The following is an 18,023-nucleotide window of genomic DNA, read 5'->3' as shown; positions in this document are numbered from 1 at the left end:
ACTCTACAATAAGCTCCTACCTTTCATCAATTTCTCTTAGTGGCCTTAAATCTAGAGGCAGAAGATTCCACTATAATGCTAGCTTCAGAGTAAAAAAGCAATTATATAAGGCAACCTGTCATATCTGCCATTCTGTCACCAGATAACAGTAGTCTAAACAACTGACAAATTTAATTGCCAGAGTTTGTGGTTGAAATCCCCACCATAGAACAAGAATGTAAAACAGGATTGGGCTTGCTAGAGTAACAACTGGAAGACAAAGAAAACATTTTCTTCAGGACAATAAGCAAAATATAAATAATGGGCTCATTATCTAACAAATACTGGTGAATCCAGTGAAACCTATAAGCCTGGATCTTGGAAATGTGTTTATCTGCAATCAAAGTGAGATTTTAAGGAAAGGCTACAAAAAAATATTGAGTTACAAATGAAAATGTCCTTAACGAGCACTGGTTAGATATCATCTTTTATCAGTCCTAGAGTGGTGAGATCTGGGATGCATCTAGTTTACAGCTGGTGAATAGGAAAATTGGTTCTAACCTGCTAATTTTCGTTCCTCTAGTACCACAGATCAGTCCAGACTCCTGGGTTTTGCCTCCCTGCCACAAAATTTTAGTGACACTGTACATAACCCAGTGTGCCACCTGCAGTCCCTCAGTACCCAAGCCAAGATGATAACCATAAATTTCTAAGTAAGCTTCTAAGCAAATTTGCTTTCCTCCAAAGCAACAGTACGAGCAGCGGATTCTCTCCTCCTCTTCCCTCCTCCCCCCCCCCCCCCCAAGTAAATGGGTGGGTCTCTGGACTGATTTGTGGAACTACAGGAACAAATATTTGCAAGTAAAAACCAATTTTCCTTTCCGTGTACGTACCCAGATCAGTCCAGACTCCTGGGATGTACCTAAGCTCCCTTAAACTCGAGTGGGACGTGGAGAGTTCCGCTCATAGAACACTCTCACTAAAGCACATGGAAGCCGGAGCCCCAACATCCAAGTGATAATGTCTAGCAAAAGTGGGCAACAACTTCCCGGTAGCTGCCCAGCAAATTTCATGCGGAGACACCTGCTGTGACTCAGCCCAGGAAGTCGCCTGAACTTGTTGAGTGTGCCCCTAACCCCCATGGTAGTGGGCAGCCTTTAGAAATGTAAGGCAACTCAATCACTTCTTTCAGCCACCGTACAATTGTAGCCTTAGATGATTTATTTCCCTTCCTTGGACCACTCCACAGTACAAAGAAGTGATATGATCTACAAATGGGTGATGTGATCTATGGAAATCATAAGTGACCTTTAGATACCTCAAGAATGCATTCCTCCAATTTAAGAGCCTAAGCTCCCCCGCATGAGGTGTAGAGGAATCCAAATCCATAAAAGCTGGAAGCTCTACTGTCTAACTAAGATGGAATGCAGAGACTACCTCAGGCAGAAAAGAAGGCACCATGCAAAAAGATACCTCTGAAACAGACATTCGTAGGAAGGGATCTTGACACGCCATCGCTTGGAGCTCCGAAATTCTCCTGGCTGAACAAATAGCCACCAAGAAAACCACTTTAAGAGTCAAGTCCTTAACCATAGCTCTCTTTAGTGGTTCAAACAGAGCCTCACACAATCTTCTAAGGACTAGGTTCAGATTTCAAGATGGACAAATGTTCCGCACCTGAGGACAAAAGTTCTTAGCTCCCTGAAGGAACCACAGAACGTCCAGATGTGTGGACAGAGGATACCATTGCACCTTATCCTGGAGACAAACCAATGTCACTACCCGGACACTCAGAGTTAAAGGCCAGTCCCTTCACCAGAACCTTTCTGCAGAAAAGCCAAAATATGCGCACACCGTAGCCTGACAGACTGAGGCTGCACTCTGAACAGCAGACCAGGACTCAAAAATCCTCCAAATTCGCACATACGTCAAGGATGTAGAAGGTGGAAATAACCGCTTCATAATATCCCCTCTGTCTCAATTGCTTCCTTTCAGAAGCGAAACCGTGAGACAGAAGTGAGCCGCTTGACCCAAAAATATTGAGCCTTGGTGGAAAATAGTTGACAAATGTCCGAACCTCAGGGGCAGTCTATGGTTATGTTAAGATCTGGGAAGCACAGTTGATGTGGCCATTCTGGAGCTGCCAGGATCACATTTGCCTTGATGTTTCTCTATCCACCGTAATCCCTTGTCCACCAGAGGCCAATGGAGGGAAGACAAAGAAGAATCCCTAGAGTCTAAAGCAGCACCAGAATTCAGATTCCTTTGTACTATGTTCTGTTCAAGGGCTGTAAAACCACGACGCCTTGGTATTCTCTTTGGTCAGGATATGCCAGTCTTCCATGAACGAGACACATCGCTGCCTCCAACACTCCCATTCACCGGGGTCTAACTTTCTCCGACTGATAAAATCTACCTGAACGCTGTTCACTCCGGTGATGTGAGTTGCTGCCAGCCGCTCTAAGTGCTGTTCTGCCCAGAGAATCAACTCCTGGGCCTCTCAAGCTGCTGCCTGATTCTTGGTTCTGCCTTGACGGTGGATTAGTCCACCATTGTCACATTGTCCGATAGAATCTGTACTGGATGATCGCATAACCTTGGCAGACGGGCAAGCAACATGAAATGCACCGCTCTTGTCTGTAACAGACTGATAGGCCATGAAGCCTCCTATTTTGACCACTGGCCCTGCGCCAATTGATCTTGCCACACTGCCCTCCATCCAGAGAGGCTTGCATCAGTGGTGACTACTATCCAATTCGGAATCTCCAATTCCGCACCAAGCTCGAGATTGGTGCAAGTAAGCACCACTAAAGACTGGTCCTGGCTTCCTCCTCTAATGGAAGAGGAAGACGAAACTCTTCCAATAACTGATTCCAGCAGGAAAAAACCACCCCCTGCAGAGGCTGCATATGTGCGAACGCCAATGCATTAATTCCAATATTGATGCCGTAGAACCCAGACCTGTAAATAGTCCCAGACCCTGGGCACCAAAAGCTCTTGCAGAAGCCTAATCTCTCTCCACCAGTGTATCGAACTGAGCTCCCAGATTCTCCAGAGTTTGTAAGAGGACTAATGGCTCATTGCTAGGTTCTCCATCCTTCCTAGAGACTTCGAGCGCATAGGTACCTTTGGTACTGATTGTTGACAGGTCATTTGATTTCACACGAATAAAGCCAGTCATCCTGACACACTAACACACCCTCCTTTTGCAATGCAGCTACCCCACCACAATCACTTTGGTGAAGGTACGTGGAGCCGTTGCCAGCCAAAGGGAAGGGCTCGAAACCAAAATGTTCCCTTAGGACCATGAACTTCAGGAATCTCTGGTGCTCCAGCCTGATGGCTATGTGCAGATATGCCTCTATCAAGGCAAGAGATGCCAAGAACTCTTCTTTGTGTACCGCTGCTATGATGGACCTCAGTTGGATCTCAGTTTCCATACAGAAATGAGAAACCTTGAGAGCTGCATTTACCTTCTTTAAATCCAATATCTCTTGAATTGGATACGGGGGGGGGGGGGGGGAACAGGATGCTTAACTTAAAATTGACCTCCAGCCACACTAAGCATGTTCAGGGTCTGAGCCAACAGACTCTGGCCATGCTGAGCATATGCTGGGTCTGGGCCAACAAACTCAGCAAGACATCTCTGTGAAAAAAGAAAAAATCTGAGTAGAGTCCAAAGCGGCTCCCAATCATATGCAATTTCTCCCTCTTCTACAGGTGAGAAAGCCAATTCCCCAACAGAATCCTCCGATGTCTCATGATCCACACCCCCTTGAACATTACAAGGGACAGCCTCCCTGTGGCATTTGCCCACCGTGACTGACAAACGGGAGGCTCAAGCATGTGATCCCTACATAGTAGGTTGCTTCGCCTTTGCTAGGCAACCCTGCAGAAAGGTCTGCAGGCCCTGGAAACATTCCACCCAGCTGGAGGATGGATGTATACATACAAATATACATACATAGAAACCAATACTTTCTTTTGGTTCAGGTTCTAGGAGCGCAGGCCACATGGCAGATCAGAAAAGAGCCAGACCACTGGTTATATCAGTCTCCTTTTGCCAAACTTTAGCAACCCAGCCCAGAACAAACCATATAAAAGGGATACTTCCCTGCTCCACTGGGCTTGAGGTGCAGAACTGCTAAGCAGGTTCCACCACTGTCTTCTGGAGATAAGGATTTGGACAACCAGATGTCCCACCCAACTGACCTCCGGACCAAGCTATTAGAAGGGTCACAAACCCCTGCTCTTCTGCCTCAAACTAGGGTGGATGGCCACACCAGGACCTCACAATCCCCTGGGAGGATCCAGAAATTTTGTCTTTTGATCTTTTTTTTTCTCTCTCTTTCCAGACTGCAGGTTTTACACATCTACCATCTGCTGGAGACAGAGAAATACTGAGGGACTGCAGGTGGTACACTGGGTTATGTACAGTGTCAGTGAAATTCTCTCTGTCTCCATCTGCTGGCAGGGAGGCAAAACCCAAGATTCTGGACTGATCTGGGTACATACAGGGAATAGGGTTTATCAATTACAGTTCTTGATTACATCAAATCCAAATGAAATGCAGAACACCTAAAGAGAATCCTGGACTAAGATAGGAGAGACAGGGACAGAAAGTATTATTGCGAAAGAGGACTCCAACGGCACAGCAACGCTCTCTGCATAGGCCTCAAATGAGCAAACATCCAAGGCACCAGCTCCAACGTGGACACCATCGAGCCCAGGACCTGTAAGTAATCCCAGACCTTTGGCCGCATTAGACAAAGTAGACGAGCTATTTGCTCCTGAATCTTGTTCATCATGTCATCCGTGAGAAACTCTCTGCCCCGCTGGGTGTCAAAACGGGCCCCCAAGTACTTGAGGGAACGAGAGGGGTCAGATGACTCTCTGCACATTGATGATCCAACCCAGCAGTTCCAGGAGTGATCTCACTCTGTCTACTGACCGTACACACTCTTCCAGAGACTTTGCCCAGATCAGCTAGTCATCTAAGTAAGGGTGCACTAACAATCCCTCCTGTCGCAGAGCTGCAGCCACCACCATCACTTTCGTGAAAGTGTGTGGGGCGGTGGCCAGACCAAAGGGCAGCGCCTGAAACTGATAGTGCTGTCCCAGCACTATGAATCTGAGGAACTTCTGATGTTTCTGCCAGATGGGAATATGAAGATAAGCCTTTTTCAGATCCAGGATAGGACGGAAAGTGCCCTCCTTCTTTGGCACCACGAAATAGATGGAATACCAGCCTTGTCCTTGTTCGGGCGCCGGCACCGGCACCACTGCCTCCAGACTTAACAACCATTGAAGTGTTTCCTGGACAGCTGCCCGTTTGCTTCGGGAAAGACAATGCGATTCCAGAAAGGCGGACTGCAGAGGACGAGAAAACTCTAAGGTGTAACCTTCGCTCAGCACACTCAATACCTCCTGTAACCCCTCCTGTAAAACCTCCAGGACCCTGTATTTTTTCCCTCTCTTGAACAGTCTGTATATAAGTTGCACCACTGTATATAGCCTGTTACCATTTATTGTTACTGTTTTACTTTCTATACTTCTGTAACTCTGTAATTACTCATTCTCCACTCCCCCTCTCCCATTGATTGTACTTTCAGTCTTTAGTTGTAATGTAAACAGGTATGATGTTTGCATACTAATGCCGGTATATAAAAATCTTAAATAAATAAATAAATAAATACATACATACATACCCAGCGGTCTGATGTAATCTTAGGTCCACTCCTCGTAAAAACGAGCCAGCCTGCCCCCGATCACCAGAGACGAAGAGTGGACCTGCCGGATCTCATTGTGAGGACTTACTACCACCTGCTCCCTGGGTGGATCCACCTCTAAATGATCTTCCAGTCCCGTGAAAGGACTGCTGTCTATGCAAAGCCAGTCATGGAGCCAGGGCTCCTGAAGATCTTGGACGAAAACACCTTGAGTCCCGAAAACGAGGCAGAGAGGAGAAAGGCTTACGGACCGACTTTCGATCCTCCGGCAGCTGACTGCCTTTCGGCTCACCCAGAAACTTCAGACAGTCCAGATCCTCACCAAACAGCAGCATCCCCTGAAAAGGTAAAATTACAGAGCTGCGATTTTAACGAAAGATCAGCCGACCAATTTCGTAGCCACAAGTGACATCTAGCTGCCACCACCAACACCATACCACGGGCCATGGTTCGCACCAAGTCATACAAGGCATCAGCTCCATAGACAACCCCCGCCTCCAGGCGAGCCGCCTGGATTGGGGACAGAGTACCAGAGGCAGACTGTTCCTGCGGCTTCTGAATCCAACACAAACAGGCCCGCTGCATGAGACTTGCACAGACCGCCGCTCACAGGCCTAGACCCAGAACCTCAAAAGCTCGCTTGAGGTGCACCTCCAACTTCCGATCCTTAACATCTTTCAGAGTGGAAGCCCCAGCCATCGGGATGGTAGTCTTCTTGGTGACCGCCGAAACTGCTGCATCCACCTTCAGAACCTTGAGGATATCCAAACGCACCTGACGCAGCGGATAAAGCTTGGCCATTGCTCTGCCGACTCGCAGTCCCGAGTTGGGGGACTCCCACTCCCTGGCAATCAGCTTCTGGAGCTTTTCTGGAATTGGAAAGGCACTGGGAGGTCTCCTAAGGCCATCCAGCAGTGATGAACCCCCTCCGCATCCGAATCCTCCAGAGTAAGCTTAACCCCCAATTCCTCTAACACCTGGGGTATAAGCGGGCGAAGCTCCTCTCTCAAATAGGCGAATCACCTGCGGATCATCACCTTCAGTCTCTGGTATCTCCGCAACCCCCTGATCCAGTCTAGAATCAATTGGGTCCAGAGGAGGGTCCCCTATCGGATCCTCATCTTGACCAGCTCCCAAGGAAAGGACATCCTCCTCCCGGGACTCCTCCGAATCTTCTGAATCTGACTCCACTTGCGCCTGGCGTTCCCCTCAGGGTAGGAGTCGAGATCCCCCAGATCCTTTAGAGGGGTCCTGCTTTTGCTTCGCCGGGTCTGCGGGGCCAACCTTCCGCCTGCACGTACCTGCCTGCCTAGCCAGGAAGGCATCGTGTAGAAGAAGCACAAATTCGGGAGACACCCCCCCCGGCTCCCGAAGGGCGTTTAGGGCTGCTCGGACCTGAGGCCCCTAGGTCTTCCAGTTCTGGCCGAACCCTGGGAGTAATAGACGGCGCGAGCCCCCCAGAACCCCGGGGCGGCTGACCGCTGTCTGGTGCCACCTCCGTGGCCATAGCCATTCCCTCCAGAGCCCCTGCCTCAGGACTGGAATGTTTCCACGCCTTCACCTTTGCCTCTGATGCTCCCTCCCCCCCCCCCTTCTGCACAATCCGTGCAGAGAAGGTCAGTGAGGAAGGCCACCCAACCCCCCTCAGGACTGGCAGGCCTCTCCTTGCTGCAAATCTGCCACCCCCTGAAATAGCCAGCAAATTTTCAAAACAGCAATAAACAAACAGGTCCTGTCAAAAAGTGCAGCAATCATGCTGACACTGCCCAGGAACGCGGCTGGGCCACGAGGGGGATAGGCACACCATGCAGCCGGGAACAAACCAGAAGAGGGCACACGGTCCCCTGCGATTCCCGCTGGCGCGCACAGAAAGGCCTCTGGAGCGGCTGAGAAAACCGCCCGTTCCAAACGGCCGTGCAGCTAAGTCAAAAAGCAGCGAACTGAACCTCCCCCCCCCCCCCCCCCCCGGGGAGTTTCTACCACTGCTGTCCCCAATCCGCCGCTCTCCTCTGAGCCCGCCTGCGACGATCGCAGAGTCTCCTGAACATAGAGGCAGCTCAGCTGAGCTCGAGCCACCTCAGCCACAAAGCAGGCTTTTTTTTTTTTTTTTTTTAAACTAAAATTTAAAGGCACATGCACCCCACAAGAAAGTCCCCCATAGAAAAAAAAAAACTAGGATACTTCCCTGAGGGGCGTCCTGGCCAGCGGAGGGGGCTTCAGGTTCCACCGAGGGAGCCAGACCACTGGCTGTCCGGGGTCCTGGAGATGCGGGCTGAACTAGGAAGGGGCATCCAACCCCCCGATCGCCCGGCTCTACGCAAGGGATGGCCCTTTTCCAGGAACCTGGCACATCGGGGAGCAAATTTTCCTCAAACTATCCACATCAGTCAGGACAGCAGGGTTAGCACTTCTACCAATCACGCCAAAAATCTTGGAGTTATCATGGGTAGGAACCTAAACTACAATATACACATAACTAAAATCAAAGAAGGATATCATAAGCTCCTAGTTCTCAGACGTTTAAAACCTTTTTTAAATTCAATGGACTTCAGAACCATCTTGCAACTTATTTTCTCAACAATAGACTATTGTAATTCTCTTGATTGGCCTTCCATCAACAAGCATCAAACCTCTGCAGATTCTTCAGAATTCAGCAGCTAGAATTTTAACAGGAACAAAAAAATATGTTCACATCACCCCAATACTAATGTCGCTTCATTGGCTTCCTATTAAATCTCGAATAGATTATAAGATCCTGACCATCACTCACAAATTAATACATGCTGATCATCATAAACATACTGGTTTAAAAATCACTCCACAAATTACCAGAACAAATCTTCGATCTAACAAAACTTCTTGTCTAAAAATTCCTCCCATTAAAGATGCTAGACTATCAACTACTAGAAACAGAGCATTCTCCATTGCTTCCCCCAAAAATGGAACTCTCTACCGCCTTATTTAAGAACTCAATCTAACATCAAAAAGTTCAAGAAGGACCTAAACACTTTCCTCTTCCATACAGTCTACATCAATAATCATCTTTAACAATCCGTCTACAATCAATTCAACCATTCAAATCCAAACAAGAAAAAAACAGTAACTACAACTGGCATCAACCTTAAGTATTACAATTTCAGAAATTTAATATGAAGCCCTCCTTTAAGATGAATACTATTTTTGTTACTTTCCTTTTTACATCTTTCCCTTCTCCCCCCTTTCACCCCACCATCCTCCTCTACCTATCATTTCACTATTGTTATTGCTTTCTTCTTTTGCAACTATGTATAATTTATCTGATTGTTGTTTTGATTCTGTAAACCGTTGTGATGGCTAAACCGAATGACGGTATATAAAAATGAATAAATAAATAAATACCATCTGCTGGAGGTACAGAAATACTGAGGGACTGCAGGTGGCACTCTCGTATATGTGGCAGTGCCCAAAGTTTTGTTCTCTACCTCCATCTGCTGGTAGGGATGAATAAAGCCCATTTGTCTGGACTGATCTGGGTACGTTCAGGAATACTAGTTATTTCCTTAACATGCTCTCATGCTTTCTAGATGCTGTATTTTTATGAGTGTTCATACAGAGGAAGAACTATAATACAAATTAAATTCTTACATGTAAAATACGCACAAACATTTGCAAGTGAAATCAGAGATTTTAGAAGTTGCCATCTGTTTACCATGTCCTGCAATTAGCAAGTGCACTTTTAATATTTGGCTCAGTTCCCTTTACCTGGACCTGCTGTGGCTGCTGCTGAACCTGTATCTGCTGTTCTTGCTGGGTTTGCTGCTGGACACTGGTTGTAACTGGACAAGCAAGTTCAAGCAATGATCCGGCCACTTCTGTGCTGTCTGTGTAAATGCAGTTGCCCCCTTGCTGGTACACCATTGTGGTTGTGGCAGGCTGCTGGAACTCCTGAAGGGCTTCGGGTCCCTTTGAGGAGAGGGAGTCTAGAAATTCTTTCATCCTGTGCTGCGGGATAGTCCGTGCTTTCATACGGACATACTCCTCAAATGAAATGGTGTTCTCCAAAGAATTATTCATAGCTTCAAGTCGTCAGGAATCCTGAAGAAACAAACAAGATAATTAATTTCACCACATCTCTGCAGTGAGAGAGTGAATGATCTAGTGGTTAGACTTGAATCATCATAAGTTTCACCTCAGAGAAGGTAGCACTAGTAAGGTAACGAACTATCAAGCCTGGTAGCCTGGTATCATCCGACCTCAAAATGTTTTAAAAAGGCAGTCATGCGGAGGTGTCTCAAAGACAACTACAATTCCTATCATCAGAAAATTAATCTAAGAAAAAGTATTTATCTATGAAACAATAACCTAATCTAGTTTTAATATAAAGTTGTAAAAGTTGGTCAAATGTTTTTCTCTGTTGAGATTTTGTAGTTATAAATTGAAACGTAATTTAAACAATTTGCTTCAATCTAAGAAAAGATTTTTTTAAATACGTATTTATCTGATGAATCAGATAATCAACCTAAACAAATTTTTAAAATGTATCTTTGTAAATAAATCCAAGGATGCTCAAATGGATGGATTTGTCTTTGAGACACCTCTGCACAAATGCCTTTTTAAAACATTTTGAGGCTCAGATGATACCATGCCTGAAAGAAACCAGGCCTGATAATTCGTTACCTTACTAGTGCTACCTTCTCTGAGGTGGAACTCATGTTTCAAGTCTCGATTTGTGATCTAAGGGGAGGTCACCAAAGTTCTCAGGGAATTTGTCTATGGATGAGGTTAATAAATCTACATCAGGATGATGCACATTCCTAATATATTTGATTTTTGTTTTTGAAGAAAATATTTGCCTGATCCATAGCAAACTGCCTTCTAATGAATATTCCTCAAGTAATAAATTAGGTATTTCAGCAAAGCACTCCAGAAGTACTTTTTCTTCTTTTAATTTGACCTTTCAAATTGGCCTCCAGGGTCTACTACTTCCCCATGCGATCCTTTGGCCCACGAAATTTATTAAACAGGTTCGGCCTTTTGATTACTTGCCTCCATTATCAATAGTAGCCTCTCTACAGGCTATGTACCCAGTGTTTTGAAGCAAGAACAAATCAAAACTGAAGGATTATTTAGATCAGAGAGCAGTTGGTCACTACTATCCCATATCTAAGTTATCATTTGTAGCAAAAATTGAAAAAAAAAAATTGTAGATGATCAGCTGACAAGACCTTAATACTAAGAATGATTGACTTCATCCTTCTTAGGCTGGTTTCTGGCATTTATCATAGTACTTTCTATTAAGGCTATTACTTCCTCACTATGTATGTTTGTACTCAATAATCACAAAAAAAATGAGGAATAACAAACTACTCACATTATGTTAAATTCTATTTTTCAAACAAGGGAATTAGTATCAGAATACTCTGTGCTCAATCGTTTGGCTCTTGCCCACAAAGGGCTGCAACCAACTTCGTGGCAGAAAAGCACTTTACTTAACCTCAATTACTAGTTCCCAGTAACAGATAATTTTTAAATTTCTTTTTTTAAAATTGCACGTCAATTCACTTATCTTGAAAAATGTTCCATGAAGATCCCAACACCTCCGTGGTTCCTCTTATCGTGACTCCAAATCGAACCTCAGTATACTCGCGATTAACCCAAATATTAATTCATACTGTTCTTTTTATTTTTGCGGCATTAAAAACTCTCCAAACTCCCAACACTGCAATGTTTCAGCGGCTAGTATCGCCTGCTTCAGGGGATTCTTCCTAACGATAAAAACAAAGTACACTCAATGGTACTCTACCCCCTCAAGTTGTTTTATTCTTATTATGTATTATATGGCATCGTAACAAACGAGACTCACTCATTTTTTCAGCCGCTCCCGGCTCAACCCCGCAGCACAAAGACAAACTGCGCTCCTCGCTCAGATTTTTTACTCTCCCAGAAGTGCCGCTTTTAAACAGCCCGCTTACTTTGGCTTTGCACCAATCAAACCTCTAACTTTACCTTTAGACCAATCAAATCCCTCATTGCATGTATACTGACCAGTCTACTTCCTTATTCAAACCAGCCGGGTGCGTTGTCTGTAATTTGAAAATTCACTTCTGTTCCCTCTGCATTAGTCTTCGATCTAAATTGCCACCTCGCTCATCTTCCTTCAAAGCCTCTAGCACCGTGCATTTCAAGCTTGTAAATGCATGGCCCTTCTCCATGCAGTGTTGCACCATTGGAGCTTCCTGCCTCATACACTTCAAGGCGCTTTTGTGCTCTATGAGATGGGTTTTTAAACTCCTCACAGTTTTCCCAATGTATAACAAATCACATATACCACCGCATGAGTAGTACAGGTTGTTCTTACTTTAGGTGTATAGGATTGTAACTTCGGAATTGGGATATCAATATTTGAATGTGCATTAGCACACATGGTACAGGCATGACAGGGGAAGTGACCTACTTCTTCGGTAATCTTCTGCTGGGGTGTTTTAAAGAGAGAATGGACCACCTTATCCTTAATATTACTTCCTCTTTTAAATGCCATCCATGGTCGTTCTTCAAACACCTGGTGGAATTGCCAAAGTTTTTTTTAATACTAGTCACTACTTCCCCTATACCCACTGAGTATGGTAAAACACAAGTTAACTTATTCGTTTTAACTCTTTGCTGGGGTGTTAACAGCAACTCCCTGTTGTTCTATCGGGCCCTTTTCATGGCTCGCCGTATCACTTTTGCTGGATACCCTCTGCTTAAAAACTTTGCACTCATTTCTTTAGAGCGCTCTTTGAATTCTTCCGTGGTTGGGCACAATCTTCTTAACCTTAAGAACTGTCCAAACGGTATACTATGGATTAACTGTTGAGGATGATGGCTCGAGTAACTTCACAGGGTATTTCTATCAGTCGGTTTTTTATATATTGTAAAAAAGAACTCACCGGCCGTGATAGAAATTAAAATATCCAAAAATGGTACCTCTTTATTACCAAACGTATAAGTAAATTGGAGTGATGGATCACAAGAATTTAACCAGTTTATGAACTGGACAAACAAATCTTGACCTCCTGACCACACTGTGATGATACCATCTATAAAACGGCACCAAAAGGACATTAGTTTTATAGGAACAAACTTTCAACCATTGCTCTTTGAACCACCCCGCATAATGCCTGTACCATGTGTGCTAATGCACATTCAAATATTGATATCCCAATTCCGAAGTTACAATCCTATACACCTAAAGTAAGAACAACCTGTACTACTCATGCAGTGGTATATGCGGTTTGGTGCCCATGTGATTTGTTATACATTGGGAAAACTGTGAGGAGTTTAAAAACCCGTCTCATAGAGCACAAAAGCGCCTTGAAGTGTATGAGGCAGGAAGCTCCAATGGTGCAACACTGCATGGAGAAGGGCCATGCATTTACAAGCTTGAAATGCACGGTGCTAGAGGCTTTGAAGGAAGATGAGCGAGGTGGCAATTTAGATCGAAGACTAATGCAGAGGGAACAGAAGTGAATTTTCAAATTACAGACAACGCACCCGGCTGGTTTGAATAAGGAAGTAGACTGGTCAGTATACATGCAATGAGGGATTTGATTGGTCTAAAGGTAAAGTTAGAGGTTTGATTGGTGCAAAGCCAAAGTAAGCGGGCTGTTTAAAAGCGGCACTTCTGGGAGAGTAAAAAATCTGAGCGAGGAGCGCAGTTTGTCTTTGTGCTGCGGGGTTGAGCCGGGAGCGGCTGAAAAAATGACTGAGTCTCGTTTGTTACGATGCCATATAATACATAATAAGAATAAAACAACTTGAGGGGGTAGAGTACCATTGAGTGTACTTTGTTTTTATCGTTAGGAAGAATCCCCTGAAGCAGGCGATACTAGCCGCTGAAACATTGCAGTGTTGGGAGTTCGGAGAGATTTTAATGCCGCAAAAATAAAAAGAACAGTATGAATTAATATTTGGGTTAATCGCGAGTATACTGAGGTTCGATTTGGAGTCACGATAAGAGGAACACGGAGGTGTTGGGATCTTCATGGAACATTTTTCAAGATAAGTGAATTGACGTGCAATTTAAAAAAAAAGAAATTTAAAAATTATCTGTTACTGGGAACTAGTAATTGAGGTTAAGTAAAGTGCTTTTCTGCCACGAAGTTGGTTGCAGCCCTTTGTGGGCAAGAGCCAAACGATTGAGCACAGAGTATTCTGATACTAATTCCCTTGTTTGAAAAATAGAATTTAACATAATGTGAGTAGTTTGTTATTCCTCATTTTTTTCTGTGTATTTACCATAGTACTGAATTTGCCTCAATTGCTATGAATAACTAAATGAAAAATAAGTACAGATGTTGGAAAGTCCAGAGTCATTTTCTTTACTGTAATGAGCACAACCTCTGACATCATCGATGTGTTACTTGTTAGATCTCCTCAGTACAGTATTAAAATGAATTAGATCCTTTGAGGTCGCCCTTACTGAGTTGAGTGAGGTCAAATGCTCTTAAAGACCTTATCTGTACCCACAGAATTCAGTGCTTGCTCTCTGCTCTAATGCTTATTTGGCCTCGCTGGCAACAATAATTAAAAAGCAGGGTTTTATTAAATATTTTCACTTAAAAATTTCTCCAGACTTGCCAGATTTTAGTAATTTAGGTCCCATTGCACAGTGGTTAACCAAATAAAAAAGATAATCCATATAAATTCGAGGCTCTCTTTGTAAATCAACACTAACCTAGATTGACCAGCCCCATTAATGGATACCTATTAAAGAGGCGGTATTATCCTTTGGCACCTGGCCTCTAAACTTATGTCAAAGGTTGTATGGTTGTCCTTTATTCATCGTTGCAACATTATTATTTTGTTTTTTTTAGAAACTAAATAACCTGCAGATCTGAGTATATGCGCTGGTTTTATCTAGCATTCATTACTATAATGCCTTGTACCAGAGTTCACCTTAGCTCCTAAATTTAAGATTTGCCATATGGGTCAGACCAAAGGTCCATCAAGCCCAGTATCCTGTTTCCAATAATAGCCAATTCAGGTCACAAATACCTGGCAGAAACCCAAAAGGTCAATAGATTCCATGCTGGACAGGGATGAACAGTTGATATCCCCAAGTCCACCTTAATAATGGTTTACAGACTTTTCTTCCAGGAACCTGTCCAAAAGTTGCAGGTCATGCAAAAACACTGCTGCTAAACTTTTTTTTTTTTTTTTTTTTTAAATAACAGTGCTCACGTAACACCTTTACTAGTTACTGATTATCCACCATTTGTCACAATCATTTTAAAATGTTGTTTGGTCTTCCATGCTCTTCATAGAGCCCTACCAATTTCTCTTTCAGATTTATTAATATATTACTGCCCTCAAGGTCTCTTCATTCTGCCCATCAGAGTTAAGAGTTAACTTGACAGACATCCTTCAGTTATCAAGCTCCATTCTTGTGGAACGCACTGCCAGTAGATACTCAGAATTAAATTAACTGAAGTTTAGGAAAAAGGTTAAGTCCTAGTTGTTCTTTCAGGCATTCAATGTTTAATATACTGTTTTCTTCTAGTTTCCTGAATTACTGTGGAGCTTCCCTGTGCTCTTCTGAAATTTTTTTTGTTTTACTCAGTAATTTTATACAAAGACATATATACATACCACACACATATATATATACAGTAGTCAGTGCCCCTAGCTTCCCGCACAGGAGAAACCGCATATTTGGCAACCTGCCTCAGAATCAATATTCCAGATAGATTTCACATCTCTTAATTCAATGTTTTGAAGATTGTTGCAGGGTGTCTGCCTGCCTATTTTCATTCTTAGCTCTCTCTACACTCCTGTTTCCAGCCCCTTCCCCTTGCAAACACAGCCTGCAAGGAATCTACTCCTCCTGTTTCCCTCTTTCCTCTCTTCCTCAGGTACTGAAAAAAGGAGAGTGAGGAGTGAATTGGAGAGGACAGAGAAAGCAGTTGTAATGTTTGATTCTTCAAAAGATGATATTGATATAATTTCTGTCTCTTTAGAAGACCTACATCTTTATACAAAGGTTCTTGAACCAGCATGTGGCCAACCATACACCAACTACAAAAGACCTGGATGTGTTTTGGAAGTCTGCAACTGCTGGAGTTCTACAGCTGACAGAGAGGGCATTCATTTCAATTCTCAGAAGTTCTGATGACTGACACTGCTGCTGACAAGTTTCAAATTTGTGCGAATTCAACCCCTTTTTGTGTCTGTTACAATGTGTGCAATATATATCTATTTTTGTTTTCTGTGTAATTAACAGAATGACAAACTGCTGATGTTGAGGGCATATTTAGAGTTCAGAAGCTGATATGACAAGGATTTTCAAGAAAATATTTACAAAATGGTTGCATTATTTCAAAGAAGTGATTTCACAGATAACATCTGTAGCATATGTCTTAACTTGATAAACTTGATTTTTGTACTTAGATTTTTTTGTACACAGTTTACATTGATTTTAAACAATGTGAATGGTTTTCAATAAAAAAAAATTCACTTTTTGCTAGTTAGGTTTGAATCTTTATGCAAAATTATGCAAATTTGCCACATAATTGCCCAAAGTTTTGAAACATCTACCACAGGAAACTGGGGGAACTGAGAGTAGTCTACTGTTTGTGCTTATTGAATTATGAATGTTTTTTTCTGTAAACCACTAGGACTATTGAAATTATGCAGTGTATTAAATGAACCACCACAAAAATATTTTCTTAGTACAACTGCTGCCAATAAAGACTCCAAAACCAAGCAGGGGGCTGCTTATGTAGCCCCCTAATACACTAAAATTCCCTCTCTATGTTACTTCAAGCTGTATCTGAAACAAATGCTATTTTCAGGGATAGGATGGCTTAGTTGATTAGCACATGGATAACAGAGCCTCGCATCTCCAGTTTAACAAAAGTTGTATGCTGTAACTGTGGATAGCTGGGTCCTCGTGGAGGATCAGACCTTGTTGTAGCAGGTCCCTGTGTGGGGGCAGGGGTAAAGGGTTCCCTGCCAGCAGTTTTCTCATGTCTGCGTACCAGGGTCTTCTTGGCCAATCCGGAGCCACCAGAAGAACTAGTCCCTTGTGTAGTTGTATCTTGTGAATGATCGTGCCCAACATGTGCCACGGTGGGAAGGCGTAAAGTAGAGTCCCCGATGGCCAGGTCTGTACCAGGGCATCAATCCCTTGGGAATGCAGTTCCCGCCTGCAGCTGAAGTATCTGAATACTTGGGCGTTGGATCTTCTTGCCAGAAGGTCCATGTCCGGTGTCCCCCACCGAATCACTATCAATTGGAAGGCTGCGGACGACAGCCTCCATTCTCCTGGGTCTAGACTTTCCCTGTTGAGGAAGTCTGCCGTGATGTTGTCCTTCCCGGCGATGTGGATGGCGGAGGTCTCCTGGAGGTTTGCTTACGCCCACGCCATCAGGGGGTCTATTTCTAGGAACACCTGTTGGCTCCTGGTTCCCCCCTGCCGGTTGATGTAGGCCACTGTCATGGCGTTGTCCAACATTACTCTGATCGCTTTGTTTCGGAGTCTGTGAGCAAACCGCAGACAGGCTAGTCTGACTGCCCGCGCTTCTAGGCGGTTGATGTTCCATCCTGCCTCTTCTGTGTTCCATTGCCCTTGGGCAGTTAACTCCTCGCAGTGTGCGCCCCATCCTCGTAGACTGGCATCTGTGGTGAGTAGGGTCCAGGTTGGGGAGGATAGCTTTGATCTCCGGCTCATGTGGCTGGCCTGCAGCTACCACCGTAGTTGGGTCCGAACTCTGCCCGGGAGTGATAGACGTACGGTGTAGTTCTGGGACCTTGGGCTCCACTGTGATAGGAGTGAGCGCTGTAGGGGCCTCATGTGGGTTCGCGCCCATGGCACAACTTCCAGGGTGGATGCCATCAGCCCGAGGACTTGCAGGTAATCCCATGCTGTGGGACGAGGATCGTTCAAGCAAGGTTTGCAGCCGGTTCCACAATTTTGATCTCCTTGTGGGGGTCAACTGACCTTGTCCTCTTTGGTGTCGAATCGGACTCCTAGGTATTCCAGCGACTGTGAGGGCTGTAGGGAGCTTTTGTTTGTGTTGACCACCCATCCTAGGCTCTCCAGTAGAGTTATGACTCTGCTGGTTACTTGGCGGCTTTCCTTCGGTGACTTTGCCCTGATCAGCCAATCGTCCAGGTAAGGGTGAACGAGGATTCCTTCCTTCCTCAGTGTTGCCGCCACCACTACTATTACCTTGGTGAACGTCCGGGGTGCTGTGGCTAACGCGAAGGGTAGTGCCGGAACTGGTAGTGACTGTTCAGGACTTTGAAGCGTAGGTAACGCTGGTGATCCTGATAAATTGGGATGTGTAGGTAGGC

At 44.5% G+C, this 18,023-nt stretch overlaps 1 protein-coding gene across 4 annotated transcripts in view; it reads right to left on the bottom strand.

Annotated features, from left to right (window-relative positions):
* QRICH1 (glutamine rich 1) overlaps positions 1 to 18,023 on the bottom strand; it is a 125,549-nt gene that overhangs the window by 67,712 nt on the left and 39,814 nt on the right. For all 4 annotated transcript variants that reach the window (XM_029601244.1, XM_029601247.1, XM_029601245.1 and 1 more), the window contains exon 2: positions 9,450 to 9,782. In XM_029601244.1, the coding sequence (XP_029457104.1) occupies positions 9,450 to 9,761 (312 nt within the window). In that variant the 5' untranslated portion in view covers positions 9,762 to 9,782. The remainder of the gene's footprint in view (positions 1 to 9,449; positions 9,783 to 18,023) is intronic.

This window comes from Rhinatrema bivittatum, chromosome 4 (assembly GCF_901001135.1).
Source record: "Rhinatrema bivittatum chromosome 4, aRhiBiv1.1, whole genome shotgun sequence".
Lineage (NCBI taxonomy): Eukaryota > Metazoa > Chordata > Amphibia > Gymnophiona > Rhinatrematidae > Rhinatrema > Rhinatrema bivittatum.
This window is presented reverse-complemented; position numbering and strand designations above follow the sequence as displayed.